This window comes from Colletotrichum graminicola, assembly GCF_000149035.1.
Source record: "Colletotrichum graminicola M1.001 genomic scaffold supercont1.57, whole genome shotgun sequence".
NCBI lineage: Eukaryota > Fungi > Ascomycota > Sordariomycetes > Glomerellales > Glomerellaceae > Colletotrichum > Colletotrichum graminicola.
The window spans coordinates 1,530-29,460 of NW_007361061.1; the positions used below are offsets into that span (position 1 = coordinate 1,530).

The 27,931-nt window shown below is 54.2% G+C and overlaps 4 protein-coding genes across 4 annotated transcripts; 2 read left to right on the plus strand and 2 right to left on the minus strand.

Annotated features, from left to right (window-relative positions):
• Positions 1–1,810: 1,810 nt before the first annotated feature.
• On the plus strand, positions 1,811–3,229 carry GLRG_10154 (uncharacterized protein; the record flags this gene model as incomplete). The annotated part of the gene is made up of 1 exon (XM_008100839.1): positions 1,811–3,229. One exon carries the CDS (start codon positions 1,811–1,813, stop codon positions 3,227–3,229), a length of 1,419 nt encoding a protein of 472 aa, XP_008099030.1.
• Positions 3,230–4,054: 825 nt separating this feature from the next.
• Positions 4,055–5,088, plus strand: GLRG_10155 (dihydroorotate dehydrogenase; the record flags this gene model as incomplete). Its single annotated transcript, XM_008100840.1, has 2 exons — positions 4,055–4,735; positions 4,798–5,088. The coding sequence occupies 2 exons, from the start codon at positions 4,055–4,057 to the stop codon at positions 5,086–5,088; spliced, it is 972 nt and encodes a 323-aa protein (XP_008099031.1).
• Positions 5,089–5,282: 194 nt separating this feature from the next.
• GLRG_10156 (fucose permease) lies at positions 5,283–8,303 on the minus strand (the record flags this gene model as incomplete). Its single annotated transcript, XM_008100841.1, has 2 exons — positions 5,283–7,916; positions 7,998–8,303. 2 exons carry the CDS (start codon positions 8,301–8,303, stop codon positions 5,283–5,285), a joined length of 2,940 nt encoding a protein of 979 aa, XP_008099032.1.
• A 9,281-nt stretch (positions 8,304–17,584) lies between these two features.
• On the minus strand, positions 17,585–20,345 carry GLRG_10157 (fungal specific transcription factor domain-containing protein; the record flags this gene model as incomplete). The annotated part of the gene is made up of 5 exons (XM_008100842.1): positions 17,585–19,428; positions 19,477–19,655; positions 19,707–19,874; positions 19,926–20,190; positions 20,309–20,345. 5 exons carry the CDS (start codon positions 20,343–20,345, stop codon positions 17,585–17,587), a joined length of 2,493 nt encoding a protein of 830 aa, XP_008099033.1.
• Positions 20,346–27,931: the final 7,586 nt, after the last annotated feature.

Consider the following 27,931-nt stretch of genomic DNA (forward strand, 5'->3'; position numbering starts at 1 on the left):
ATAAATATAGTAAATTTAACTATATTAGCTATATCTTTAACGTCCTTTTACTAAGTAGTATACTTATATACTTCTTTATAATAGTAGCTTATCTAGCTATTTAAGTATATAAGATTATATAGGTTAAGATTATCTAGCGTTATTATATATTTAGTTTTATATATAAGCCTATTAGGTATAGTTATAATAGCCTTACTTCTTACTATATATAACTATATAGTTACTTACTAGGATATCCTAGTAATTACTATAGCTATAGTGACCTCTTAGTAAGCAGTAAGCTTATCCTTAGTTAAGGCGTATAGATATTACGTTATAAGTAGCTTTATTAGTTTCTTTAGATATATCTTAAGGATTAATTAGTCTGCTGCTATAACCTTTAGGTTAATATACTTCTAGAAATTATAACGCTTTACTTTTACTTAGATAGCGTTAAGCTATACAAACTAATTACTATATAATTATAGGATAGTTACCTTATTATTATAGTTTTTATTAATTATTATAATAGTATTTAATTAGTAGATAGGTATGTTAGTTATTATAGATATATATATTAGACTATTAATTATTAAATAGTAAGGATTATAATAGTTACTTTATTCTATTATATATTATTTATTTATAGTAAATTACTATAGAAATAGGGAAAACCCCTTATTTCTTGGTTGGGAAATCCTTGGCTAATCCTGGCGATATTATTAGTGGACTTGCTACTAGAAGTGGGGCTAATTTACTGCCTATTCCCTGACAATTCGCTGTAGGGCAACCGTGCATTCGCTGGCTAATTCACGTGTAATTCCGCCACATTTGATAAGTGTTGGTTAATTACAGAAGAGGGATATCCTGTAGATTACGTAATAAATTGTGATATAGAATGTGGTTGCTTGTTGTATTGGTTGGTTACAAAGTGAATCCAGACTTTTTTGGGTGGTATACTGGTGGTGAGGTGGATACTGCCGAGGGAGGCGGTGTGTCACGTGAATATCACGTGACCACCTCCCCCAAAGCATACCTACCGTATACCAACACTAAGATAAGAGAACCTGCATCATAAAGAAGCAGCCGCAGATATTCTCGAATCATAGTCACTATATATAATAGCAGCCAGGTTCGGCGCGCGAGGGGGGAGTAGCATCGAGCCACATCATAATCTAGATTAACGGCCCAGGGCCGCACGGTCGGGTGTGATTATATCACGTAGTAGAGTAAAAGGCATGTGGCTTTGTGTTATTTTATTCAGAACACAGGAACAAAGAGGGTTTTATACGATGAATCTGTTGGTTTGGATAAATCTCAATTTTCTTTTTGGAGATGTGGTCTATCTAGACTATAGCTTCAACTTTCAGCGCTCTTTGGACTTCTCAGTTACTGTACTTTCCGGCTCCCCATGGAAAGGTTCAGCTCTTGTAAATTCTTCAGATTGGGTACTCTAAGAGATCTCTGGGTCATATAGAGGACACATGGACTTTTCGCAAGAAATGTCCCTTTGTTGCGTAGTCTCAATGCCATTAATGTGCTTGTCCACCTTGCCCCGAGGTGATTGCATGGGTTCATTATACCCGACTTATACAAGGCAGCATGTTTATCAAATATAATGGAATTTGGTATTGAAGTTGCAGCGGGCGTGCTATAATTGTATAAGTTCAATCGACTACCTTCACCTTTGAGACTAGGCTCCTCTCGGCTGCTGACATGAAAGTGGCTGACGTGTAAAGCGGCCGACAACCACTATCGACCGGTCACACCAACAAACAACGGCGCATCGCTGAACCAACCGACTCCTTTCCGACGGACCACCATCACGGCCATGCAGCAAAATCAGCAGCAGCGAGCGCTTGCCACGCGGACGGCATGCGACCGATGCCGAGAGCGCAAGCTGCGGTGCCTGCGCTCGCAAGGCCAGGGCGACGGGGCCTGCGTCCGCTGCGCCCGAGCCGGCGCGTCCTGCGTGACGGGAGCCCCGAGGCCGCTGGGTCGTTGTCGCGCTAGCCTGAGCGAGGCTGTTCACAGGAGGCCGCGCCATTCGGTGTTCGTCTCTGCCGCGCCGTCCAGATCTGCGTCCCGGGTGTCTCTTCCCGCGGCGTCTATGCCGAGAGGACCGGAGGAGCCCGAGACGACCTCTATTACTGGACTCCCGCACGAAGGGTCTGTCGCCCTATCGCCGACTCGCGACAGCGAGGGCAGCTTCAAGTGCTTCCGCGGTCCCGTCACCGCGGAGACTCCGGACGATGCCGTCATTGACGCCCTGGATCTCGGGTTCCCCAACGACAACGACGACGCAACCGCACTCTCAGCCCTTTTCGGCGTTTCCAACACGGGGGCTTTCCCCATGGAACTTGAAGCAGATTTCCGTGAGTTGTATGGTGGCGATGGCGGAGACCAGCCAGCCTCATCAAAGTCGCTCTCCGCTCCGCCCGACACGCACAATCCGAGTCCCTGCGTGGACCCTGCTTTTCTGCTTCGCTCTCTACCCGCAGGCGGTGCCGCCCTCGACAACGCGAACAGACTGCCGCCGGAACAGCCGTCTCCCGGGCCCGGCAGCAACGCCCTCGTCCGCCTCGCTCGCCTCAACCAGTGCATCGCCCATCAGCTCTCGCGCATGGACACTTTCGTCATGGGCATCCCCTCGCCGGCCCTCCTGGATTCGTGCGTCGCCAGTGTCGCGGACCTGCAGGTCAACCCCATCCTCCAGGCGCTGGAGAGCACCGCGGAACTGGCCGCCGTAATCAGGCAAGTCATATCTCCGGTACAGGACCACGGCTCGTCGTCGACGTCGTCGTCGTCGCCCCCGAGCATGCCAGTCGTGCTCATGTGCCTGTCCGGCCACATACAGCTGCTGCAGGTGTACGACACCATCTTCCTCCACGTCCACCGGTTCCTGGGCGGCCTGCACGACATCCTCGGCTTCTTCGAGGGTCTGCCGGGGCTCACCCACATCAGCGGCCTGCCGCCCATCAAGGGCGACCTGTACATCAAAATCATGATCCAAGTGGCCCAGCACAATCTCGGCAGCGTCGAAAAGGCCTTGGCCCTCCCGGCAGACCTGTGCCTCTCGGCGCAGCGGGCCTCTTCGAGGGGCTTGCTGAGCTACGTGGATTCGCTCGACCCCTTCCAGAGCATCATGGGTCAGGCCTGCCGTCCTTCCGAGAAGTCGGGACGGGCCCTTGTCGCATCCGTGCGGATAAGGATAGGAAATATACTGGGCCTCCTGAGAGACGATTGCTAGTTTATACCGGATGTTGGTTTAGAAACACGAGAACACATTACACCGCACAAAGCCATGCTCGTTCATTTCGTGCCCGCCCCCATCTTGATCCCACACCGTGTCAAAGTATTGCCCATCTCTGCCATTGAGGGGGGTTACGGCTGAGTTGTGTATGTGTGTGTGTGTGTGTGTGTGTGTGTGTGTGTGTGTGTGTGTGTGTGTGTGTGTGTGTGTGTGTGTGTGTGTGTGTGTGTATGTGCGCGCGTGCAAGCGCGACACTTCTCATCATTGTAGACGAATGCCCCCTCCCCCTTCCTTTTTTTTCAGGCTGTATCCGGATTTCCTGTATTCTTGCACGTCATGCTGGGATTCAGCCAAGCATGACGAACTCACGGTACCTTGTCGTCCGTGATGAGTATCCAACATCCATTCCGAAAGCCATGTCTGTAGTCGAATAGTAGTTTTTGAAGTTTTAGTCTGAAGCACGCCGCCCAACCAAAACGGTATGGAAGTATCCAAATAACAAAAACACTATGACAATAAAAATGATGGTAGTCATGCATGATAAGTAGGAAACGCTGGTTCCCGTACGCCGAAGGTCGGACGAAACGGCCCCCGCCCCCCACCGTCCTCGGACCTCGTCCGGCATCTTATCTTATCAAAGCCGCCGCCCCCCGCCTCTACCTCCGTCGCCGCGGGTCCTTCGCGACGACATCCCATTCACTCACTCCCCGTCCACCTCTCTCACGATCCTCTCATTCCCCTGCCCAACTCGCCCTTCATCACACTCCCGAATTCACTCACGAACAAATAAGTCATCAGCCTGGCCCCAAGTATATCAAGATCATGGACATCCCTCCCCCTCCCGCGCTCGAAATCTCCCCGCCCCTCCTCAACTCCGCCAACCCCTGGTGCACAACCTTCGAGGACATCGACCGCCTGCACGCCTCCCCCCACACCGGCGCCATCACGACCCGCACCTCCATGATCGGTGGCTTCGCGCACGACGACGCCTCCAACCAGTACGCCTTCTTCAACCCCTCCACCGCGGAGCCCTCCCGGGCTCCCAACGCCTCGACGCAGCGGTCCCCGCCGGGCGTCGGCGCAGGCGACGTCGCCTCCCTCAACAACCTGGGCTACTCCCCGCACCCGCTCGGGACCTACCTCGACTTCGTCGGCCGGCTGCCGGACCGCGTGGTCGAGGGCCACCGCAAGCTCGTCATAGTCTCCGTCACCGGCTCCCCGGCCGAGGTCGCCGAGTGCTACCGCCTCATCGCCCGCTTCTCCCGCACCACGCCGCACCCGCTCGCCATGGAGGTGAACCTCTCGTGCCCCAACATCGCCGCCGCCTCGCCGCCGGCCTCGGACCGCGCCCAGCTGCTGGCCTACCTCGCCGCCCTGCCGCGGGACCCGGAGATCCCCGTCGGCCTGAAGACGCCGCCGTACACCCACATCGCCCACTTCGCGGAGCTCATCGGCGCGCTCCGCCAGGACGCCACCGTCGTGTCGCCTACGTCGATGCTCAAGGTGCCGAGCAGGATCAGCTTCATCACGCGGTGAACACGCTCGGCTCGTGTCTGCTGCTCGAGGGCACCGGGGACGGGGAGTGGGGCCCGCGGCTGCCCGGGTCGGGCCTGGGCGGGATGGCTGGCGCGCCGCTGCACCCGCTGGCGCTGGGGAACGTCAAGACTATCACGGACCTATTGTTGCGGGAGCCCGAGCTGTTGCACATCAAGGTCATCGGCGTCGGCGGCGTATCGGACGCGGACGGGTTCAGGCGGATGAAGAGCGTCGGCGCGTACGCCGTAGGGGTTGGCACGGCTTTGGGAAGGGAGGGGGTCGAGGTGTTTGAGAAGATTGCGTCTCAGTTACACAAGTAGGGACGGCAGGCCTGGCCTGCCAACACAACTTTGGCTTGAGATATCACAGGCTGATGTAATGGATACTTGGTGTGAATATTATAATTTCTTATTTATCTATTCATTGGACGTCATTATCATTGGGTATATAGCTATTAAGTATAAAAAGGTTCACAAGGCCTCGTGCCGCGTCTTTTCTCAAACGGGTAGCCCGCTCATAGTGTCTGTGTCCGAGGGGTGTCGTTGCTCCCCTCAGACGCCTTACTAGAGGTATTCCTCTCTTCGGAATGCTCTACCGTCGGCGGCGTGACGCTTTCGCCTTTGGCCTTGCCTATATTGTATATCATGCTGAAAATGCTGCCTCGCTTGCCCTTGGCTCCGATTGTGAAAAGTGATCTCCGCCGTCGCCTTACTTCTCGACTCATATCAATCTCGTCCTGGACCATGACACGCTCTTCTGGAGAGATGTACGAGTTCGCGGGGTCTGTCATCGTCTTCGCGTCGCGGACGAACATCAGCCAGATGGGGTAGAAGGCTGTGAGAACGGAAAGTGCGACGATGACGACGAACGAGAGCTGCACCGTAGCGCCCCCGTTGATGATCGCATAGATAACGTAAGGGAAGAAGGCCGCGCCGGAGCCACCCATGGTAATGAAGGCTGCGGCACGCTTGGTACGTCGTCCTTGGCCGCGGAGGCCGATTGCAAAGATGAGAGGCCATACGGGGCCTTCGGCAAAGTAGAAGAGTATCACGGGGATCATCAGCATATTGGGATCTTTCGGCCGCCAGACGACGGTGAGGAGACCGAACAGGATACACAGGCCAACGCTGATACCCAGCCAGGTCCTCGGTTTCGGCATCCGCGGCTTGCGGACCGACATATACGTCAGATAGGCGACCATGAATCTTGAAACGGTGAATACGCTTTGGGCAACCAGGTGAAAGTCTGTGACCCCTATCGTGAGACCAGGAGGCTTGTCGCTGTTTTCCCCTGGGTTCGTGTCTGCATTCGTTGCACCCGAGCCCGAGTCTTCCTGGTTGGGAAGGGCGGCGATGAGCAGGGATCGGAAGAAGATGTTGTTGCTTTCCTGGGAAGCAACGTACGTCCACTGCGCAAGGACTGCCAGGATCAAACTCCATGTGCGGAGTTGCAGCCCGCCAATGCTGCGCTTCTGGGGGTTGACAGGAAGTCGATCCGCCGATTCCTGTAGCTCGTTGTCGTTCAGTTCCGGGAGGGGCATGTAGTAGAAGAACAGGCCAAGAGCCACACAAAGCAATGTTATGGCCAGGTACGTCCACTGGACATTGAGGAGCGTTGTTGAGTCGGACCCGCCCTTGTTGGTGATTTTTGTGAAGAAAACCCTTTGGGCCATCAGGCCGCTCAAAACTGCGCCGATGCCCTGGACGCCCTGAGCGAGGAGTAATCGCGTCTCTCCATATTCTGGCGGACCGCACAGGATGAGGAATGCATTGGCTCCCGTCTCGAGCACGGAAAGGCCGAAGCCGACGACAAAGTTGCTGAGCAGGAAACCGCCCCACGACTTGGTGACGGCAGACGGCCAGAAGATGATGGTCCCAACACCGTAGAAGCAAAGCCCGACGATGAAGGTGACCTTGAAGCCTCCTACGCTCTCCGCATCTCGCTTGTTGTTCTTGCGGTGTCTTCGATGATGTTCGTCTCGCCGCAGAATCCACTCGCCAACCAACAGGGGACCGAAAAAGTAGCCACCTCCGAAGTAGGCGGTCGTGAGACCCAGAGTCTGCGCGACACTCATATCTGACACGCTGGAGATGACGTTGTTGAGGGTGTTGAGAAGGCCGTAAGAGATGCCCCACATGACGAAGAGGATAGTGACGACAAGACCATATCGGAACGACTCTTGAGCATCGCACTTGACCATGCTTTTCGGCCGCCTCATATTGACGAAGCCGAAATAGATGGTGTTCTCCCTGCTCGTCGCCATCGATGCTCTTGCCGGATCGCCTCCGAGTCTGCTCGCCCCGGATGCCTCGAATTCGGCCAAGGTCATGTCTGGTGTCGTAAGGAACTCCAACGCCGTCATGCTGTTCTCGTACTCATTCGAAACCCCGCTCAGGTCTCGGCTGGCACGGAACGTCGCCGGGGCGGGTTCCTGGAGGTTGACCGAAGCGCGGTGATTCGGGTTGGTGGGTGAAACGAGACCGTCGCTGCCGTTGCGATTTCTGGGGCTCTCCGGCGCATCTTTTTCGGTATTGGTGCTAGAGCGCGTTCCATCAGGATCGATAATCATGGCGGGGAGGATCTTGATGATGAGTGGTTTGAGTGTCGGAATACAAGCGCAAGCCATTCCTACGTTGACCTCGACAGCCGACCACATGAAGGACAATGATGAGTTCCAAGCGAAGTCGGGCGTTCCACCAAAGTGCGAGTTCGGATCTGTAGAGACGCCGGTGGGCACGGATGTCACGGCCTGCTGAAGGTAGTAGATTCGGACGACATCGACGATGGTGACGAAGATACCGAGAGTGAAGGTGAGTACGAGAATGATCTTTTGCCTCGGCGGCAATCTCATGCCCGTGAGAACGGGGATCGGTAGGGCCAGGATGGCCAGGTCGGTAACAATGTTGATGGGGGCGGAGCAGATGAATTCGGTGAGAAGTGGGATACACCTCGAGGTGTCCCGCCAGATTTCCCAAGCCGCCTGAACGGGTTGACACTGAAAGATGTTGATGAGTGTGAGGACAGCACCGGCAACGTTGACAATACCGAGGGTGACCCATGAGGCAAACCTGAGCACTTTTTTCGTGTTCTTGGAAAGGCGCAGGTAGAAGATCAAGACGCTGGTTTTGGTCGCCATGAGGGCGGGATTCTGCGACAATGTGAGCAAGGCGGCGGCGGCGGGCTAGGTAGACGAGGCCAGGAGCTCGACATGTGGTAGAAGGATACTCACATATAGTATGGAAAAGACATATTCGCACGCTCGTAATGAATCCCAATGCCCCTGGGGTATATCCTTATCGTAGCGACCCAGACCCTTGCGGGTGCCGAAACAAATGGTAAATGACAAGCCAAAAGCAATCAGCCATGCAAAAAACATGGTCTTGTCGTCCCAACTGACATTTCTGACAATGAAGCGCCTGCAAAACAAACGGGCGGCGACCATGACACTCGCTAGGACGAATGTTGCGGTGGTCACGGCAAAGACTGCCGGGCCGCGATCCGGGACACTATCATCTGTCGCATTGACAGATAACATGCTCGGCGAGAGGGCGACGACCGAACGTGTAGATTGGGGGGGCGTTCACCGCCACGGGGGTTTGGCGAGAGGTACAAGGTGGTTAACTGAAGACTGACGACAAGCATGCCATGACTCGAAGCTCTGACACATGGACGCAGTCGGGGTGTTGGTTTTGGGCGCGCAATCCGCTCGATCTCGAAATTCCCGGGTACGGGTTCGTTCAAGTTGCACAGCAGTGAAGGTCGGGAGCGCTCGCTCAGGGAGGAAGTGGCGGAAGGTTCAGTCTGGCGGGAGTCGGGACGTTGTATACTTCGTAGGGCGGGCTCGGCGGTGGTGTGTGCAGGCAGGTCAACCTAACTCACGGGGAGGAATGCCAAAATCCGGGGTAGGAGGAAGGTTGAAAGCTTGAGCGTGTTCGTCGTTGTCTTGGTCGTCGTCGTCGTCGTCGTCGTCGTCGTGGCCGCCGCAGTCATCCAATGTTGGTGGCTGTAAGCTTGCGGGAATATCCTCGTCCTCGTGACCGGCAATTCGAGCAGGGTCGGTGTCTAACCAAGACTCGGAACCCAATTGGTAGAGGACGGATGATGCAGCGTCGTACGAGCGAATTTAGCAGCCGGGTGCGATGTTGATTGCCCGGCAAACTTCGATGGCGGCGGCAAATGACCCAGGGCGACAATGGACGAGAGAGGGCGAGAGATGGAACAAGAATAGAAATGTCGAAAATATGAGAATGATAGTTTGAACCGAAGACAGACAGCTCGGTAAGCCAACAAACAGGCAATAATGCTGGATGGACAGGACGGACGGAGCTTGGGGTGTGGATGCTTGTCTTTGGGCTTGGCAGAAGGTTTGGTGGGCTGGTTGTGTTGGCGGAGCCGTAGTGAACGGAGGAGTGTACATGGCCAGGTATTTCATGTGAGGAGGTACCTTGACCAGCCAAGATGCTCATTCAGGTAAGATGGTGGTGTGTGGGTTCCATGGATCAGGGCCGTAAGTACATCACACACCTAATAGGCAAAGTAAAGTACACCACTAAGTAGGTACGTACATAGTACAGACCATGATTAAACAGAGTGTGATGTGTGTGCCTTTCTTTCGCTTCTGGTGTCGTGTCTGTCCCACAGCCGTTGCAGAGTTTTCTGATCCAGGTCGCAGACTAAGGTGCCTACCTAGGTAGTGTAGGTAGATGCTTGCGCGGGTACGTACATACTGTGGAAGTGATTTGAATGAAAGAGAGCACAAATATGAGTGGGCCATGATGCGAATCGATGAGGATTTTTGAACCCCCCTTCTAGCTCAGCGCGTGGGAGTGGCAGAGCGAGATTAGCCGTGGGCCCTCCATTGCCCAGCGTCTCAAAGTACATGTCTGTGTTCGTACAAGCCACATACCAACCTACCTACTGCGGAAATCCACCGCGGTGCGGAGACTATTGGATGACTGAGAGAGGCGGATGAATGGGATGGCTGACAGAAAGGACGAACGAAGGTGCAAACTGTGTCGTCTGTGTGGTGTGTACGCGCGTGTCAGTAGCCATGTGTGTGTGTGTGTGCGTGCACTGGCAAGCAAAAGGTATATTAGGGACGGCAGGTCATGACAGAAGAGCGACGCAGTAAGTGTAGCGGTGCGTGGATCCGGTATGTACATATTGCCTGCCATCCTGCCAGCCACCCACCCGACTTGCTTTCTTCCATCAGTGCGAAGACCGGAAAGTGACGATACACTGGAGCACAGCAAAATGGCGCAAAGCACCCCCCCGTTCCTCATGCACAAGTACCTACAGTATTCGTACTGGTATCTGTATTCGGGGTTCTTCCGGCGGCATTGCAGGAGCGGATTTTATTTTTTTTGGCATTTTTTACCGCTGGCGTAGCAATGGGCGGTAGGCGGTGGGCGATGACATAGAGAAATGGCGATCCTCGGTGCTGCGCAAACCAATCAAAAGTTTGTTTGAGACGGGACTACCCCGGATTCTGGTCCATTTCCGGCCAGGCTCGACAATATGCCTGCTACATAGCAGAGGGGGGAGGGGCGAAGTTTGTTACCCAGACACACAACCCTGGATCAGACCGCGAGACCAGCAAAAGGACTTCTCCATCTTCCATGGGCGTCCACGAATCCAGGGCGAAGCCGGAGAGGAGCACCGGGCAGCATGTGGCTCGGGACAGGATGAGAGGGGTCGTCGTCTAAGGAACCCGCATTTCGTGTGGGTAGCTTTGTCTCTCTGCTGGTATACATAGTACTTGTATCCGTACATCGTACATATCTGTACATCAAGAAAAAAGAAAAACCCTGCTCGCTTGTGCCTTTTCAAGGGAGCGAGCCCAAAGTGTCGTCTTTTTGAGTACCCGAATGCAAGATCCGGATCACTGGGAACACCAACCCTAAACTTAGTTGACGCCTTTGCCACGAGTGCCACACGACGCCTAGTGTACTCCCCCCCCCTCCCCAGTCCAGGTCCCCCTCTCCGCTTTTCTCCAGCTGATACCGTATCTTCTCGTTAAATCAGTCTTAAGCTACTGCACGAGCTAACCGAAAGTAGTGTAGCGGCCGCCAAAGAGCTAAGCCTACAATAGAAGGCGGTCCATCCATCCATCTCCTCACCTACTGCTCCAATCAACTTCGCCAACCCATCAACCAACCAAGTAGCCTTGTTTCTGCCGACACGCTAGCCCTCATTCGGCCGCTGCTATTCCCCTTGCCGTTAGCTCGGGCAGTAGCTAAAGACGGATTTAACGAGAAGATACGGTATTGCGCGCCTTCTTCGATGATGCGGTGATGAAATATATGCGATACGATAAATATAGATAAGCGCGCTCCCACCGCCCGACGAGGACGACGATAGAGTGGAGAGACGTCACTTCGCTGCAATTTGGAGAGCAGAAAACTTCTTGGCCGAGCCCCGGTGCCAAGAAGCCAGCTAGCTGATCAATGCATGCGTCTACGGTGTATTTTGCAGAATGCTTGGCTGACATTCGAAGGCGGTGGATGGATTCGAAGGCGGTGGGACGGATTCGAATGGGGACCCCTCACCATGACGCGACAAATAGGACCGAAGTTTGTGCGAGCCTCGGCGCGGTGATTATCTTCGTACCTATCGGTACTGCCAGCCACTGCACTTGTGTCATCTGTCATTACCTGGTTAGCCCGATGAATACGGACGGACTCCAGGATGGAGTGGTGGTGTGGTGCACCCGCAGGCGAAAAAGGAAACATCTTGCCAGCCGGAAAGGCAAACAGCAGCCGCTGACAATGCCGCTGCTTGCCGGAACTCGGGAAGGGAAGAGCACGGTGTGTCACATCGGCGATTCTCGTGGCATCGACGGTGAGATCAACGGTGAGATCAATGTCAATGCCAATGCCAGTGCCAAAGCCAGTCAATATACTAGGTACCTATGTACAATGTAGGTAAGCTGGCTGGGGATAATCTTCCTATCTTGTCCGCAGGCAGACCAATTGCATCTCAATTGCAGTGCAACTGGCTGGCTGGGCATGGAAGGAAGGAACCGACACTGTAGCCAGCCAGGCAGGAAGGACCCCCTCATTGTACGTGTACGTACCCCTCTTTGTACTTACCGACCGCACCTACCTTAGGTGCCTTTACTGTGTATTTCGCTTGCCTACCGTCATCGTCATACCCTCCATCGCCCGACACCCTTCTCTCTCGCCCGAACGATCCGTCCATGCATTATTTTTACATGTCGCCAAGGCAATCGGCTGCAACGCCAGTGCTCGTCAATCAGTCACACACACATCGCTTGGGATGCTAGGACTCGACTGCTGTCATCCTTCTTGTACCTACCCTTGTCTGGCTGGCTCTCTGCATTTTGCTTGGCGGAACGGCGCTGCATCTATGGGAATCGTACGCCACAAAGCACTTCGGCTCGCCGGTGCATTCATTGGGCAGACTTGGCTTTGCGACAAGCTTCTCGTAGCACCCAAATCCAGCAGGTGCAACAAAGACATCAGATAGGTAGGTAGGTGATCGGAATCATTGCGAACAAATTATAAATGGCCACATCTGGACGGCGAATGTATCATACATGCTCCATAGTCAGTCGAACCGATCCCATACCACCTAGACGCCACGCTGGCTCGGCCATCATATACGAAGGTACGACCTGGAGTTGTGAACAACTTCAACGAGTAGTCTCCTACCAGAGTCAAAAAATTGCATTCTGCCGAAACCAACCTTGGTCGAAATCCTATCTGTACCATGGAGAAGCGACGTCGTCCAAACCGTCACAGGAGAACCTTCTTTCTTATGAACCATATCAATGCCACCACGCCGAGGCCAATCTATCGACCAGAGGATGCCGTCGGCAACCTCCGGTGTCCATATTCGGTATGAAGACTATCGGCAACCTTGGGCAACAGCTGCGCTCCCGCAGAGTACCTTTGGGTCGCCATAGATACAATCCACTGGCCCGTTTCCACCAACTACAGCCTATGGGGTTTCAAGACGATGAAGCTGAAAATCTTGACGTGCGAGTTTCAGAGTATATTGCGAACCCTTCCGGCCGTTTGGACGCCTGCTGGTTACCGGCACTTTAGCTCTGCGATCAACTTACTTATCGGGTTGACGTCCTGAGCCAAGCATTTTCGGCTGCCACGATTCGGTCATCACGGAAGCCAACCTTGTACGACTTTCCTCCACTTCCAAGTACTTCCGATGCCAAGAATTGGCGTCGTTGCTGGATAGAGTAAGAACTCATGGTCAATGTCCGCTCCGCTGCCGCTGGTCAGGTCAGATCACTGCGGCCAAAATTTCTCAAAGTCTTTTCTCTCAACAGCAGGTCGCCTTTTCTCATTGGTCTTCAACTCGTCCCAACTCTCGTCTCGCTCCAACTCTCGTCTGTACCGTTATATGCAAAACAGATTATTCCCAGGAGGAATACGTCATCCGGATAACCCAGTGCTGCTACTTTGAACGACACAATGTCTGACCCCATGGTTACTTCTGCCAGCAGCAAGGATGAGCCATGTATCATCGAGGCCATTCGCAAGGACGTAGGTACCGCCTCCTCAAATCCCTATATGAACCCGAACAAAACCAAAAGAGTTGCATCAGACGAGCAAATCAGCCAAGCAGGTGGCTCTGCCCAAGGTCCCAATAGAGACTGATTTGTCCCAATATACTGACGTGATAGCATCCCAAAAGTGTAGCTGGGCACTTGGGAGAGTTATCTCATTTCACAGTTGTTGCGCTGCACGTCCTCGGAGACCTGCTCTCGTCTAATCAGAGCAAGTTTCTTGCGATAGACACTACCCGTCTCCACGACATCGAGTCATGCCAGGGGAATCTGGTGACTCGAGTTCATAGTAACGTTTATGATCCACCCCGTTTCCGCAATCGACTCGTTGCCAGATATGGGCAAAATATATTCTGCGTCTGTTACAGCCTTTCCGCCGCATGCTACCTTATCCCAACCCAATCCTGGGTTGCCAGGGTAGTCCACGCAAGGAAACGTTATTTGCACGATTAACACGTCAAACGAAACAACTGCGAGTCATTGCGTACGGCTCGAGGACATAAGCTTAATTCATCGACAGTGGGCCCCATGAATGGCTGTTGTGCACGAGCACCCGTGTGACCACGTGATGACGGATGTCTGCAGCCTGAAAAGCCGCAGCCGCCTCGTCTGGTCGCAGACCTTCCAGTTTCAAGATCCAGCTTCGTCGCATGCGGCTCCGATCATGTATCAAAGGCCGGACCAATCCTAACCGAATGGTCTGCTACGATTAGGCATAGACGGCAGAGCGGGATCCTCATGGCCCGGCTATTTCCTCAACGGAGTGCACTCTTTCGTCGTAAAAGCTGGGGAAGTCGGTTTGGCTACTACCAGACGAGCGAGGAGAGCTGTCAGTCTTGTTGATCGGGTTGAATCCTCTTGCAAGCAGTGGACACTTTCGACATTCCACTCGGCTTCAAAAGCGTGCGACGAAGGACAATATTATCCTAGTAACTCTTCAACCACCCCCACTCGGGTAATTGCGCCGTCCACCCTCCTCGCATGGTTCGGACGATGTTAGTAACTTGGCGAACAGCATTGAGCCGGTAAATGTGCCACATATTCAGGGTTTGCTAGCATCCATGGATAGCCACCGCGGGCCGTGGCCGCATCTAGCCCTACAATACGTCCGCGAGATATGAAGCGAGCAAAATTTTGGGTTTCGATTGATCCAGTCTTAGCTCTGCCCGTCCCTTTGGCAAGACATGACAAACACACTTGGTCTTGTTATTTCAGCGGCCTGCCTCGTACGTCTACACTCACGATTGTGAGTTGAGCATGATATTCCGCGCCGTCCGTTTCGAAAGGCCATCCAAGGATTAGGGATGCATTGCCATCTCCAGGTCCGAACAAGTTCTTTGAGAACGCAAAAAAAGATCCGCAACCTCCCGTGCAGAAGCAGGTGCACGAATTGGTGTTGTTAACTTGAATTGGACACCACGGCTGGCGGTGGTGGCCGCGGAGTAGTCTCCGACGCATGTGTTCGTGAATCCATCTAACGGTATGTCTTGAGGACCAAATCAGGCACATCTCGCTTGCCAAAGCGACTGTCCGGTCGCTTCGGTGCAAGCGGGTATAGTAGCCATCCACATAAGAATGAGTCTTGCCACGAGGATGGGGAGCGGTTTAGGTCTGTGCCGCGGAGGCCAGAAGCCAAAACCCCTTTTTTGGAACATCTTAGCCAAGCTGGTTTGGCGAGTTGCTCGGCGGATTGGCGTCCGGAATTACAGGAACTGCTCCAGGTGTGGGGGCGAGCGAGGGGACGGACAGGCGCACCGCCTGTCTTCCCCCAGCATCAAAGTGCCGAGAAGAGCCGTATAGAGAGGATATGGAATCCTGACTGGATAGCATGTCTTCCGCTTCGGCACCCATTGGTGTGAAGTGCGGCCGTAACAGATGGGTCACTAGGCTGACCCTGTGCCCTCACATTGTTAATTGTGAGAGACTCCATTGAATCATCTTCCGAGGTCATTCCCCGTTTGCAAAGTGCTCACCTTGGGCCCGGGCCCGCGAGGATAATTGCCCAAACTCAGGGATGGGAAGGTCATCATGAAGCAGCGTCAGAGTTGACTGTAGAAGGGCTTGCTCATATCGAGGGTCTTTACCAAGGAATGGGCACAGGCCATAGACTTGTCGATACATGGTAACTATACACTCGGTTTCCAAGAAGCTTTTCGTTCTAAAATTTCCCGACTTAGACGACAGTAGGTGTCAAGATGGCAAAAGGAACATGGTAAAAAAAAAGAAGAAGAAAAAAAGCAGTGCCGAGCCATCCAAAGATCAACACTAGCCCCGAATACATCTCAAGGGCGGGCCGTAAATACGGGTGTTTGAGGGCTCGACGCACCGAATAACGAAGAGCAGTAGATGTGCTCGAAGGGGCCTCGCAGCAATGCCAAAAAGAAGGTGCCTGACAACGGCAGTGCCGGAATGGGATCCGCCGAGCCGAGCGGCCCGGTCTACGCTGTCTAGATTCGCTGGACAGAGCACAATAAGTCGGCAGCGCGGATGTAAGCAGCCCCCTCCCCTGCTTCCAAACCACACGTCTCTTGAGTGCAGAAGTTCTTACTCAATCCTACCCTGACTCGTCATGCCATAAGACTTCGAGTCTGGTTTCTCCAATCGCACCTTTCCAAACCCATATAACCACCTACAACAACCCACCTCACCCCCCGCACCCCGCAATGCGGCACTCTCTCCCCCCGGACTCACTGCTCAACCCCGACTCCACCAACACCAGCCCCCCTTCCGGTTTTCCCCTGACTTGAATGTTCAATTTCCCCAAAACTTGTCCGTGTAGCCTCCGCCCAGTCCACGGACATCCAACCACACCAAGCTCCTCCCCCTTTACGCATCACCGCCCTTTTCTCTCACTCTCACCTGCCCATCCATCTGCCCTCGCTCCCTCTTTATCCTGTAGAACCTTCCATCCGCCGATAATCATTTCAAGCGTGCCTGTCCATGTACCTCTGGGGGAACAGGAAATCCGTCATGAAAGGATCTCTCTCTCTATCTCTCTCTCATACACACGCCGAGTCCCCACCTCATCACTCGAACCATTGGAACTGCGGAAACACACCGTCTTACACTCCCCACCCTACGTCACCATCCACCCTTCACACTGACCGAAAAGACCTGCGAGGGGTTGGCCCTGAGATGCGACGGCCCGGGCACCCGGAAGACCCCAACTTCTCTCCCGTTCCCCAAAAACGATTACAACCCTACTTTGCAACCCTACTTTACAATACGCCCCCCCCCCCCATCGTTAGCCCATGTAACCCTGGAGCCGCCAGCACCGTCCTTACGCCGCTCTGCTCGATGGGAAGGAGTCTAGGAGAAGAAAAAAGAGAGAAAAAAAAACAGTCTGCTTTTCTCTGTGTGTGAGTGTGTGAGTGTGTGTGTGTGTGTGCGCGCGCGCGCGTCTGTATCCATATCATTGACGCCGACCTCCCCGAGGCATCCGTCATCCCGTCTCACACAAAAAACGAATTTTTAATTATTCTTTTTACAAAAGTTCGCGTGCCATATCGCCTCTCTTCCCGCATGAAGTAACATATCTGAACCAAACTGGTCGTCCCCGGACCCGGCGCCGGACGAGGCCCCCTTCGGTACACAGAGAGAGGCCTCGGCCGGCAGACAAGAGAAATGGGGTAGTGCCGGACGTGCTGGAACCGGCGAGCCAAGGTTCCTCGGAATTCCGGTCGGATCAGCCCGACGCGCTGTTGAACTAGGTAGGCTCCCACTCTCGAGCCATCTTGATGAACACAATCACGTAGCGTAGGTGAGATGTCTTCGTGGGCTTTTTCTTTTCTTGCTTAATTGCTTGAAACAGGCTCTTCTAAGCGTTTACCTGAGCCCGAGAACTCATCGAATAAGCTCAAATACCCTCAAGCGGGCGATATCAGGGCGGATGGGATGAAATGCCCATATCACGAGCCGTCGCCTGGCGATCATGAATGGTAGAACTAGCCCCCTTTCCCCTTTTCTTTTTTTCCAGACCGTAATCTTCTCCTGACCTCTTCCCAAGAAAGCCCATAATTGAAAAGCTACGAGTCCAATATGCTAGCTCATCTTACACATCATCTCGGAAAGCAACCGTCTCCCAAAAACTCCCGCGCATGCTACGTCATTGCGTCATCAAGCGTCGCCGTCCGGAAGTGCTGTACTCATCCTTCTCTACATATTGACCTCTGTCCCCGCAGGCCCTCCGAGCAGGGTTCAAAAGAAAATCGCATACAAATAAAGAGGCATCATGCTGCCAAAAAACGATCGCATCGGGTCGGTGTCCTTCACTGTGTTGCTCCGGTGCCGCTAAAGAAGAAGTCGAGCTCACTGCCGGGGCCTCGTGTGATCTGATGCTCGTTGTCCGCAAGGTGCTCTAGTAGACTTAGAAAGGGGTCCTTCTCTTCGCCCGGACCAGTACCCGTACTGCCGTTGTTGCTTTTGGTCCCTGGACTAGGCGCGGCAATCCCCGCCGCTTTGTTTCCTCCATCATCGCCGTGCCAGGCCGCTGGGCTACTGAACGCGTTCGTGGGCAAGCTGCCAAACATAGGATCGTAAGTGCCGCCTCCCTCGTTGCTCCCGCTTTGACCAGGAGTGGCGAAGCTGAATTGAGGAGGGAAGGAGGATGAGGGATGTGCAGGCATGTTGCTCTGATGGTGAGGCTGATGCCCGAGCGAGAACCCAGCGGCCGCAGCTGCCGCCACAGCCGCATTATTGGCTGCTACTTCATCGTAGCGGCCGTGAGCTACAGGTATTGAATGGTGCTCCATCGCCTCGGGGTGTGGAGGCAGAGAGACGGGTGTTGCAAGCAGCCCCGGGGAGGGGTGGGCGGCCATTGTTGGTGTGTGATGTGAAAACGAATGGCGAGTATGAGACGGCGTCGGTAGGCCATGAGGAGACGCCATGCGGGTGATGCTGAGCGGCGAGAGTACTTTGCCATCTGGGCGCTTCCGGCCGGACGGAGCCGTGTTCTTTCGCTTCAAACTGGGCCGCTCTTGTTCGTGCATGCTGTTTGCGCGAGGCGCGTACAGGTCATGACCTGTGTACGTATCTGTAGTGAAGTCGACGACGATATCAGAAAGACTCAGGTTCGCCGCATCGAAGTTGAAGGTCTGCCCGCCCGGTCCGCCAATGTTGGAGTACCGGTCAAAAAAGTCCTCAAGGTGGAATGCTGGAGAGTGCCGCATAGCGTTGTTCCCGAGGCTCTTGACCAGCTCTGCATGAGCGTTATAGATGCCCTGAAGCGTCTCCCTCTGATGCTGGACGCTAGCCCAGGCGTATCGCAGCTCGCTCAACTGTTGCATCTCCCGAGACAAAAAGTCCGCCGACATACCGAAAACAGTCGAATCGCCACCTCCGTTCTTGTTGTAGTGGGCGCCGTGGATATGAACTGTGCCGGCGGTGCAGATGCAATATCCTACAAACGCCGGCCATTCGATCGTGCCAGTCTGTTTTCCAAGTTCCACCAGTTCGGAGATGGCGTTGGCGTGCAAGAAACACATGTTCGTCGCTTCAATCTGCCAAGACTGGTGCTGTCCGGTTCCCGCAAGCTCGGCGAGGTCGATAGGCAGAAAGGGCCGGTAAATAAGGCAGTGAATGAGGTGGTATATAAGCTTGCTCAGTACCAGAATCGTTGAGTCGGGTTGGCCAAAGAGCGTGTCGAGGCTCGAGAAGACATCTTCAGTGCCGGATGCCCAGATATCCAAGTCTTGGCGAATTTTGGACAGGTTCGACAGCGAGTGCCACGGGAAGTGGGAGTCGCCCTTCACACCTCCTGCCGCCAGGTAACGGTTTGTGATACCAAGGATACGGCTGATGTCGATGAGCATTCCAGTGCTCCCTTGAGACTTCTTCCCGCTGCCCTGGAGAAACTGCAAGTTGGATCCGGGTTGGAAGAACTCTCCATCCATCGGGGGGACGGAAGGATTGGGCGACCAACATGGCAACCGGAGGAGGATGGCCTTGTCGCCGATGAGAGAGGGGCGCTTCGAACCGCACGCCAGAAATCGGTCAAGCAGATAACACGTCCAGAATAGTCTCCGCCTCATTTCTCGCTCGACGGGAGTGACCCGGGCGTTGTTGTCCAGCTCGCGGTGAGTCTCAAGAGCCATTGCCATGCCCACTGCATTTGCTTTCTGTCTGTTAGCCAACTCGCCGGTACGATGATCCCATCACTTACTCATCAACATATACGCCTTTTTGCCTTTGCCTGCTGCAGTAAAGGCAATGACGAGCAGAAGCAGTGCCTGAAGGGCGTCAACTGAAGGCTCATCTGTATCAATCTCGGCCCTGGAGCGTGAAGCAAACTCTTCGCTCAGGTGAACAGCTGATTGGTATCCACTTGGATGAGGCGTGTATCTACCCAGCAGGTCAGCAAGCTTTTTCCGGCCATCGAGTCATGGTTGTTACCTCGCAGCAACAGCGTATATGCCATGAACTAAATAATTTGGCAGTTGGTTTAACTGAAGCCGCTGCCGAACGGAAGATTCGTCCAAGATGTGATATGGCTTGGAGTGGAATCTTGTGAAGTATGTATCCAATAATGCATCGGGCTGGACGCTGGGCGGCGAGGGTTCACTGGTAAAAGTCAGCTCAACGACGGCAAGCTCTTTTAGCATCGTGGCCTACCTTGCCGGGGCAGGCGAATAAACGGCTGATTCATCGGCGTCAATTTTGGTGTCCAGTGCCAGGCGTTTGGGGTTAGGATTGGGGTCATCCTCAGGGCTGTCTTCTGATCGCGAAGCGTCTTCGTCTTTGAGGCCCGCAGTGGTCGGAGTGGTCGGGGTCTTTTCCCCTGCGTTCTTCTCCTTCAACTTTGCTTCCAGACCATCGACTCTCTTCAAGAGCGCTTCCAGCACGTCCGTCTTTGGCCCACGCTTCTTGGGAACAGCGTCTGAAAGGAGGCAAAAGCGAAAGTTGTTAGTCACCGTCACCTGCCATCGACGCCATGGCTTCATCGTCTTAGGTAGAAAGACAGTCTACTCACCATATACGCAAGGGCACTGAAATACCTGACAGGCCTCGCAGGATGGGCGTAGTCGATTGCATTTGATCTGATGTTTGATATGAGTTAGACGTTGGTTTATGCGTGGCGGAGAAGCCACGGTTGGACTGAGTAGCAGGAGAAGCACTCATGCTGTCTCACCTTGCGCTTGCGGCATGACTTGCAGTTCATGGACTCCCGAGGTTCGTTGCTTAGCCGGCGGGTTGGTAGGCGCTCAATACCGACCTGTGGACGTGACATTGCCACTTCGTGAAGGCCGGGGGGCAGTATTCCGTTCATATGTTCGTAGACAGATGTCGACATTATCCAACGTTTTGAGGTGCTATCGGACGGGCAGATGGTGAGTGGTGACGGGACTAGTCACGAGACGTGGCAAGCAACGCTGTTGTTTTCAGTATGTTTGGGTAGCTAGCGTAGGCTCTTTCGCAGACAGATGGGCCCTTCACGACATGTCGAGGCAGCTTTAGTTGGGCGTGGTGAGTCGTCTGGTCAGTATAGACCAAGAATGATGACTGGCAGAGTTCGTGGAGAAGTGCACAAGCACAGAAACCAGAAAAAGAGGCCGAGCTAGCGAGTCGGCATCGGGGAGACAGTCGAAGTTATGAAGCACGGAAAGGCAAAGAGGCTGCCAGGCCTAGCCCAGGAGGAGGTGAATTGATGACTGCCCCCTCACCCCCAGCAGTACTGTCTGTCTCTCGGAGCAGGGAGACAAACTTGTGGAGGTGGCTAGTGCACCCGACTAGGATCTGTTCATCCCCCGTCGCCCTGCCCTGGGAAGTAAGCAGTTCGGATGCATCAAGCACAAGCATCGGCAGGGGGGCAAACCAGAAGGGAGCTGTTACAAGGTCAGGGGGGGAGGGGAGGGGGGAGGGGGGTCAGAAATTGACAAGGCCTGCGAGGCGGACGAGAAGCAAAGGTTGTACCAAAGGCCCCGGAAAAGAAGACGAAGAAGAAGAAGGAAAAGAAGGAGAAGAAGAAGAACAAGAAGAAGGGTAGCCGGGGGTGGTAGTAGTGCACACCAGCATGTCGAGTCGAGAGAAAGTTGGAGGATGTGTGGTAGTCGGGCCTGGATCACCTTGGAATGGGATGGGACGACTGCGTGTGTGTGTGTGTGTGTGTGGAATGCTTGGACAAGTACAGAGTACTCGGTACAGAGAAGAAGAATTCGTACATGAGTGAGGAGCAAGTTGTGAAGGCGGGTAGCCGGTAGGCTAAACAGCCGAGAAGGCATCCGTTATCGAGGTACCAAGGTGAGGAAGAGCGGAGCGGAGGATGAGAGAAAGAGAGAATGAGGAGAAGGGAACCCCCCCTCCAAAAGGACCGAGGAAGGAGGTGTGAGCGGCTTGGGAAGGACTCGGGAGAGCAGGTGGGTACGATGTTGGGGAAAGATGGGGCAGGGTTGCTGCTTCGGTAGCGTGAAAGACGGGGTGCGGGGGGTAAGTTCAGAGCCTTGTCTTGTTCTTTCCTGTCCAAAGTCTCGATACGACTGGGGGGGCCGGGAGGGGCCTTTGCTGGTAGGCGGGGATGATGGGTGATGGATATTGGGGTTGACACCAACCAGCCCTTGTCCCTCCCCCCATCCATTTTTCATGAACGGAGTAATCTAAAATACAAATACATAGCCACCTAGGTATGGCAGTGCAGTGTTATGTGTGAGAAGTTACGTATCCAGTGCTAGGTAGGTGCCTTGATAGGTAGGTAGGTAGGTAGGTAGGTAGGTATATACGAATACGTGCAGATAGGTTGTGTCCCAGATGACGGACCACTTGTCCCCTATGCGATGCTCAGCCATTTGGCAGGCCTGCCCGACGACGGGATGGCACGTCGTTGGTCCATCCTAAAGAGACCCAGCTCGACAAGACCCGGCTGCCTAGCCCGATGCCGACTCCCACAAAAGGAGCACAGAAAGAGGGTCGGTAACGGAGGGGACAGAGAGGAAACTTGGCCGTTTTCCTTAGACCAGCAGTGGCAATGGGGCAAGGAGAATAACATGCCGAGCAATATTAAAAAAATGCAAGAGGCCGACCGACTCGCGGCAAAGGTAAAAGCAAAGCCGGACAAGGACAAGGACAGGGCTAATGTGGCCTGCCAGTATCCGTACCTTCAACCTTCTTTCTGCAGTGTACATAAAACAAGCTCATAGGACAAGAGAGAAGAAGAAGGTGGGAAAAGAAAGGAAACCTCCAGGACCAAGCTGTGGGTATCCGAGATGGTGCGTCAGCACTGGATCCAGCGGGCCAACAAGCTGTTGCGAGGCGACGACCTCCCTCCCTCTTCGAGACAGGAGGGATAGCTGCTGCAGGCAGACTCGCGTGGCTGACCACTGTCATGTACCTGCTTTATGCTGTGGTGTCATTTCTTCTCGACTCACGCGAACTGACATGCAGAGTCGTGTACGCGAGAGCATCGAGGCGAAGCAGGCAACCGGGATCCATGTTGGAGGGAGGGACGGACGTGTGGGGTCCTAAAGAAATGAGCGGCGAGCTACCGGTATGAGCAGGCGCAATACTTGTCATCGCTGCAGCGCGCCGCCACTGACTGCATCGCGCGCGCTCTGTGTGATCAGAAGAGATGCAAGATGGACAGGCCGCTTATCCCAAACGGGCCAGACCGGCAGCAAGCAGCAGGCCATCTCAGACGGCGGGGGAGAGGTCAAATGTAGGGCAGTGCCTGAGGACATGAGATATCATCTGCTTTGGTCGTGTGGTTGAAGGTAGGCTTGGTTCCGAGAACTGACGAAGCTGGAGCCGGACTGCAGTGGATACAGGGCTACTTAGGATATTTCGCTTGCGAAGAAAGGGAAAAGGATGCTGCGAGAATGCACCCGGCAATGTCGGACTTCGATGCTGATGCTGGTACTGGTGCCGGTCTGCTGAGGGGGGGGGGGGGGGCTTCTGCTCCCCTGCGGCCTCTCGCAAGCGGCACTTATCGGAGGGAATGTGTGGGACTGAAATGCGCGAAATGAAATCTCCTCAGGGCCGGAACGAGTTCCATCTCCGGCATGACGATGCGGCGAGCGGACACTGTGAGTGTGACTGTGTAATGATGATGATGGACGGGGGGGGGGAGAGGGGGAGCACAATCAAATAACATGAGAGAAATACGGGTAATCAGGGTATTGATGGTGTTAGGAACATGGCAAATTGCCATATGGATGATGAAAGGGAAAGGAACGACAGACAGGGCGACAGTCCGCCGAAAGGTACGTATAGGTACGTACCTGCCAGAGGTACCTTTCATTTTGTGGTCGGTTTTGTGTTTTTGACGCGCCATGTGTGCCTTGCGTGCCCACCTATCCGCCATCCAGGGCGCTACGGGCATTGGTTGATTCGCAGACTTGCTGGCGGCTGCCAGTTTGATAAGGTAGGTTCCAGACAGACAAAAATCCATTCGAGAAAGATCCGTTGGCCCAGTTCCAGTGACATGGGAGGGGAGAACTTGGATAGAGGACAATACTCCGTATACCGACCTCTTGCGGGTACCTACCTACCTACCCACGAGCCAATCAGACACTTTGCAATCTGAATGCGTTACGCACGGCCTCAACCTTCCGTGCCACGGCACGGCACGCCACACGCCAGACACGACGCACCGGGTGACGCCACGCCAAGTTCTCCAGCGCCCCCCCAAGCTTCATTTTCCCATCTTTCTTTCATCTACTCATCGGTCTCGCCATGATATTCGTACTCGGGGTTCGTCCACTCGATTCCGCAGCACCCTGAAACAACGCATAAAGGGAAAACCGTGCGATTTGTTGACCGCCGTCGACGGTGTCCTTGGCACCTTTCGAATAGAACCCGGGGAGCGCGCCTTGTACCACCACCCATGCAATGTGCAAGGCCACGAGGAGCCCAGTTGATGGCCGCTGGTGTGTCTCAGCAACCCCAAGCGGCATCTGTCGAAGCCGGTACTTGTCCAAACTGCATACGTACATAAGGTAGTTTACCTTACATACCTGTACATGGTATGCATGCACCTACCCCGGAACACTATCTGGCAGACGTTTAATTACCGTCCGACATCCCCGTCAACCACAAACGACAGGCTAGCCGAGCCGAGAGGGAAAAGAAACCGCCAATGTGCCATGAAATGCTGTGCCGTGCTGTGCGCTCTTGTCCCTGTTCCAGAAGATTAGCGACATAGGCGAGCTTCATTAGGCTCTGCGCTCTTGCAACCCCAGGATCCCCAGCAATGCTGTCACCCTCTGGCTTCCGTCGCCCTGCTCCTGCTCGTTCAAGACAATGCTCCCGGCTAAAGCGCCCGCCCGCCCTGTAAGGACCACTCGCAGGGGGCGACGATCTTGCTCGAAAACAAGAAAAGGATATTCAACACTGACGTCGGCAGAACAGCAAAGGGGAGATCGGGTACGACACGGATAAGTTCCGCTGTCATGAGTCCTCACAATTGGGTACCAGACCCCCTTCGTCAAGCCGGCACTGGCCGGGCCCCAAGATTGGGTCATCGAATCGGCCCTTCAGTACACATCGTAGGGGTGTTGTTGGTGCAGCTTGCGACACGACTTTTCTACTAACCACGGGCTTCCTACAGACCCAGGCATACGCGTGTAGACTCTGCTGTTGGCGTCTGGTACCAGCACTTGATATGCTAGTCCAGGGACGAGAAGACCTATTGTTGTTCATCTCGTTCTGTCTACCTACCCAGAGGGATAGCATCCGCTCGGCAACCCCCAACCCAACACCGAGTTTGTCTGCCTGCCGCGGATGAAAAGCCCATCAAGCATCGGCGGCGAATGACGAGCATGGCGTGTTCTCAGGTTATGCCTGTTGCCCATTCGTAAAGATTGCCTCTTTTGTGTTGGTCGCAAACGAACACTTGTATCAGGCACCTTGTAGCCGCCAACCACATATACCGCTACTCTGCACCTACCTAGCTAGTGCATGATGGGAAACGGAGACAGTTGGGAATGGGTCACTGAAGAGGGGAGGGGGAAAGACGGGATACAACAGAATCCTTGACCGGCTTGCCTCGGTCAAGCCAAGGTAGGCTTCAGGGACCGGTGGGCGGGCTATAGGTTGACTTTTGTAACGATACAAGGGGGAAGCGGCCATACATGGATGATCCAGGTGACAGACGACATGCCTCGGCACGTGTAAGTGCAGCCAGTATAGTGCTGCTGTACTGCTGCACGGGCGGCACCCGCACGCACGTCCGCACTCTGATCCGACCTTTGTTGGATTTGTTTGGGACCCGATACCCTCGATATCCGATGTCTGGCTCTGGTAACGGCTTGTGAAAGGCGGCCGCTGCGGATGAAATGGCATGTTACTGCTACTCTCAACCGTGGGGGCTCCCTCTCCTGCTTACCCTCCTTCCCCCGGCGTGCCCTTGTTCCTTCTGGCTGGGATGCTAGCATGTGTAGGTAGTCATTGCTGATTAACGTCATATCCGTTCTTCCATGGCCGTAGCGGGCGGCGTGCGCTGTCAGGAATTGCACAATAGGAAGGACATTTCGGGATTGACCCAGACTTGGCTGGGTGATCCTGCCGGGGCCGTGGGTAGCTCCTCCTCGATCGGGCTGTCTGGACCCACTTTCCTCGATAACGGCTGGTACCCTGCCGTGCCGTGCCTGCCTGCTCTGCTCTACGCATCCAGGCGGGGCCGTGAACTTGAGCGTGAGGCATTCAGCCACTCTTCCCTCCTCCCTACCGTCGAAATCCAACAAGAACAACGTTACAAAAGGTGCTTCCAGCTTCGCGCCAAGATGGGAGTCTCCAATTGTGCCCTGCTCTATCCCTCCCCCTCCCTCAAAACTCGGTTCTGATTGTCTCACATTGTGGTACTCGACCGGGAACTGTGGCCTCCAAGGCAATGGCCCAGCCCACTGCGCATGAAAGAGGAATCTCATCCGTCTTCAATCCAACCCAATCTAGCCGAGTCATGGCGACATTTTTGGTGCCTACTCTTCCTCCACCCCTGAACCAATGGGTCTCGCTCTACACGTGTATCCGTACTAACCATCCATTCATCCGTGGTTCAGGTTCAAGTCCAGATCTAGGTCCTTCGCTTCTTGCCTCTTTGGTTCTCAGGCAGCAAGCCCACCCTGCTCAGACACCACAGCCATCTGCAGTAGTGTAAGGGACCGCACCACATGCCAGCCAGATATGGTGAATGCTCGACGCCGATCCCGGTTTGCCAACATTCAGGAGCACGGAGAGGGACGGCTCGGTTCCAGAAATATCTTGGAGGGCGGCAACGCACGGGTACAGGCATATGCACACATCAGACACAATAAAAAATAAGAAGAAAAAAAAGGAGCAAAAGACGTATCGCCAACACATCACAACCTCTATCCAAAGAAGAAGGAAGGGGGAAAAAACCCAAAAAACCGAGGGTTGGGGGAGATCATACCTACGGTACACAGTACCACACCCTGGACATTCGGCTGAAGGGGAGTCGGAAACGTGTCGATCGTTGCGGAGAAGCTTTCTGCTTTAGTCTCCCTGCTATTGCGATCTGTCACGCCCAATGTCAAGATCGTCTCAACTCACGCTTGGGGGTGGGGTTCATTCGACGGGGGAGGGAAGTGGTCAAGTACCTATGTACTATGTGCCGGGAGAACAACTCAATCTCCTCCTCAGACCCCTCCAGCGGACCAAGGATACCTGCGAGGAGAGATGAGATGTCGAAACTCGAATTTCTCGTGGAACCTCTCTCGACGTCAACGTCAACGCCACCTGCCGCTCGAATCAGAGCACTTGCTAATCAGGTCCAAGACGGCTAGCCAGCACCAACGTCCAGGTCTACGGCGTTCCTGAACTAGGTGGAATAGGCATTCGTGTCCTCCGCCACGTCTACTATCACGCGGCAAAGTCACGGCCTTCTTGTCCTTCCCTGCCTCCATTATCTACCCAAGCCATATGCGCTGGCTGTGTTGCGGCATCAACCTTGTTACCAGCGCAAAAGCGTTACAGCTGCTTCCGGATAAATTGGCTACCCCAGCTCTTCGTCATAGACGCCGGGCAGCCATGTTGTTACTCACGCCTTGGAATTCACTACTCGCAAGACGCGGACGAAAGAAATATGACGCCCCGCAGTTGTTCACCTGACGTCTAAAAGACCTTTGCCCTTCATGCATCCCATGCACTTCAGAGCCGAGCAGCGACCAAACTTGCACTGGTACTGGCAAGCCGAGCGCACCCGACACTGGTCGGAGCATGGCGGCAGCCAGAACATATCGGCATGTGTTCGTTGGCCCCTTATGGGAGTAGCCGGATACACTCTACTCATGCCGCTTCGCTTCAGGTCCCAAACCGATTGCCTGCATGCCACCACGACGCCAGACAGCCACTCATGTCGTGCGCTGGGCTCTTGCGCTAATGCACTGAGGCGAAAAGAAAAACGGCCATGCTCTCCAGGTTTGGGGGCCAATGTTCATGCTTCTAACTCTGACTGCACGGACGCATGAGGGGTTGGAGGGAGATAGGTTCCGCGTGAGAAATCCATGCACGGGTCAGGGCTGACCGGATTCCTGAGCGGCCCGTTTCTTGACGAGTCAACAACTACGGAAGGGTACTACTGCTAATATAGTAGCTTAGGTGTCTGAGACGATACTGCTGACTATTGTCGGACTTCGGTCAAGATATGTGCTCTATAGAAAGGCTAGCGCGAT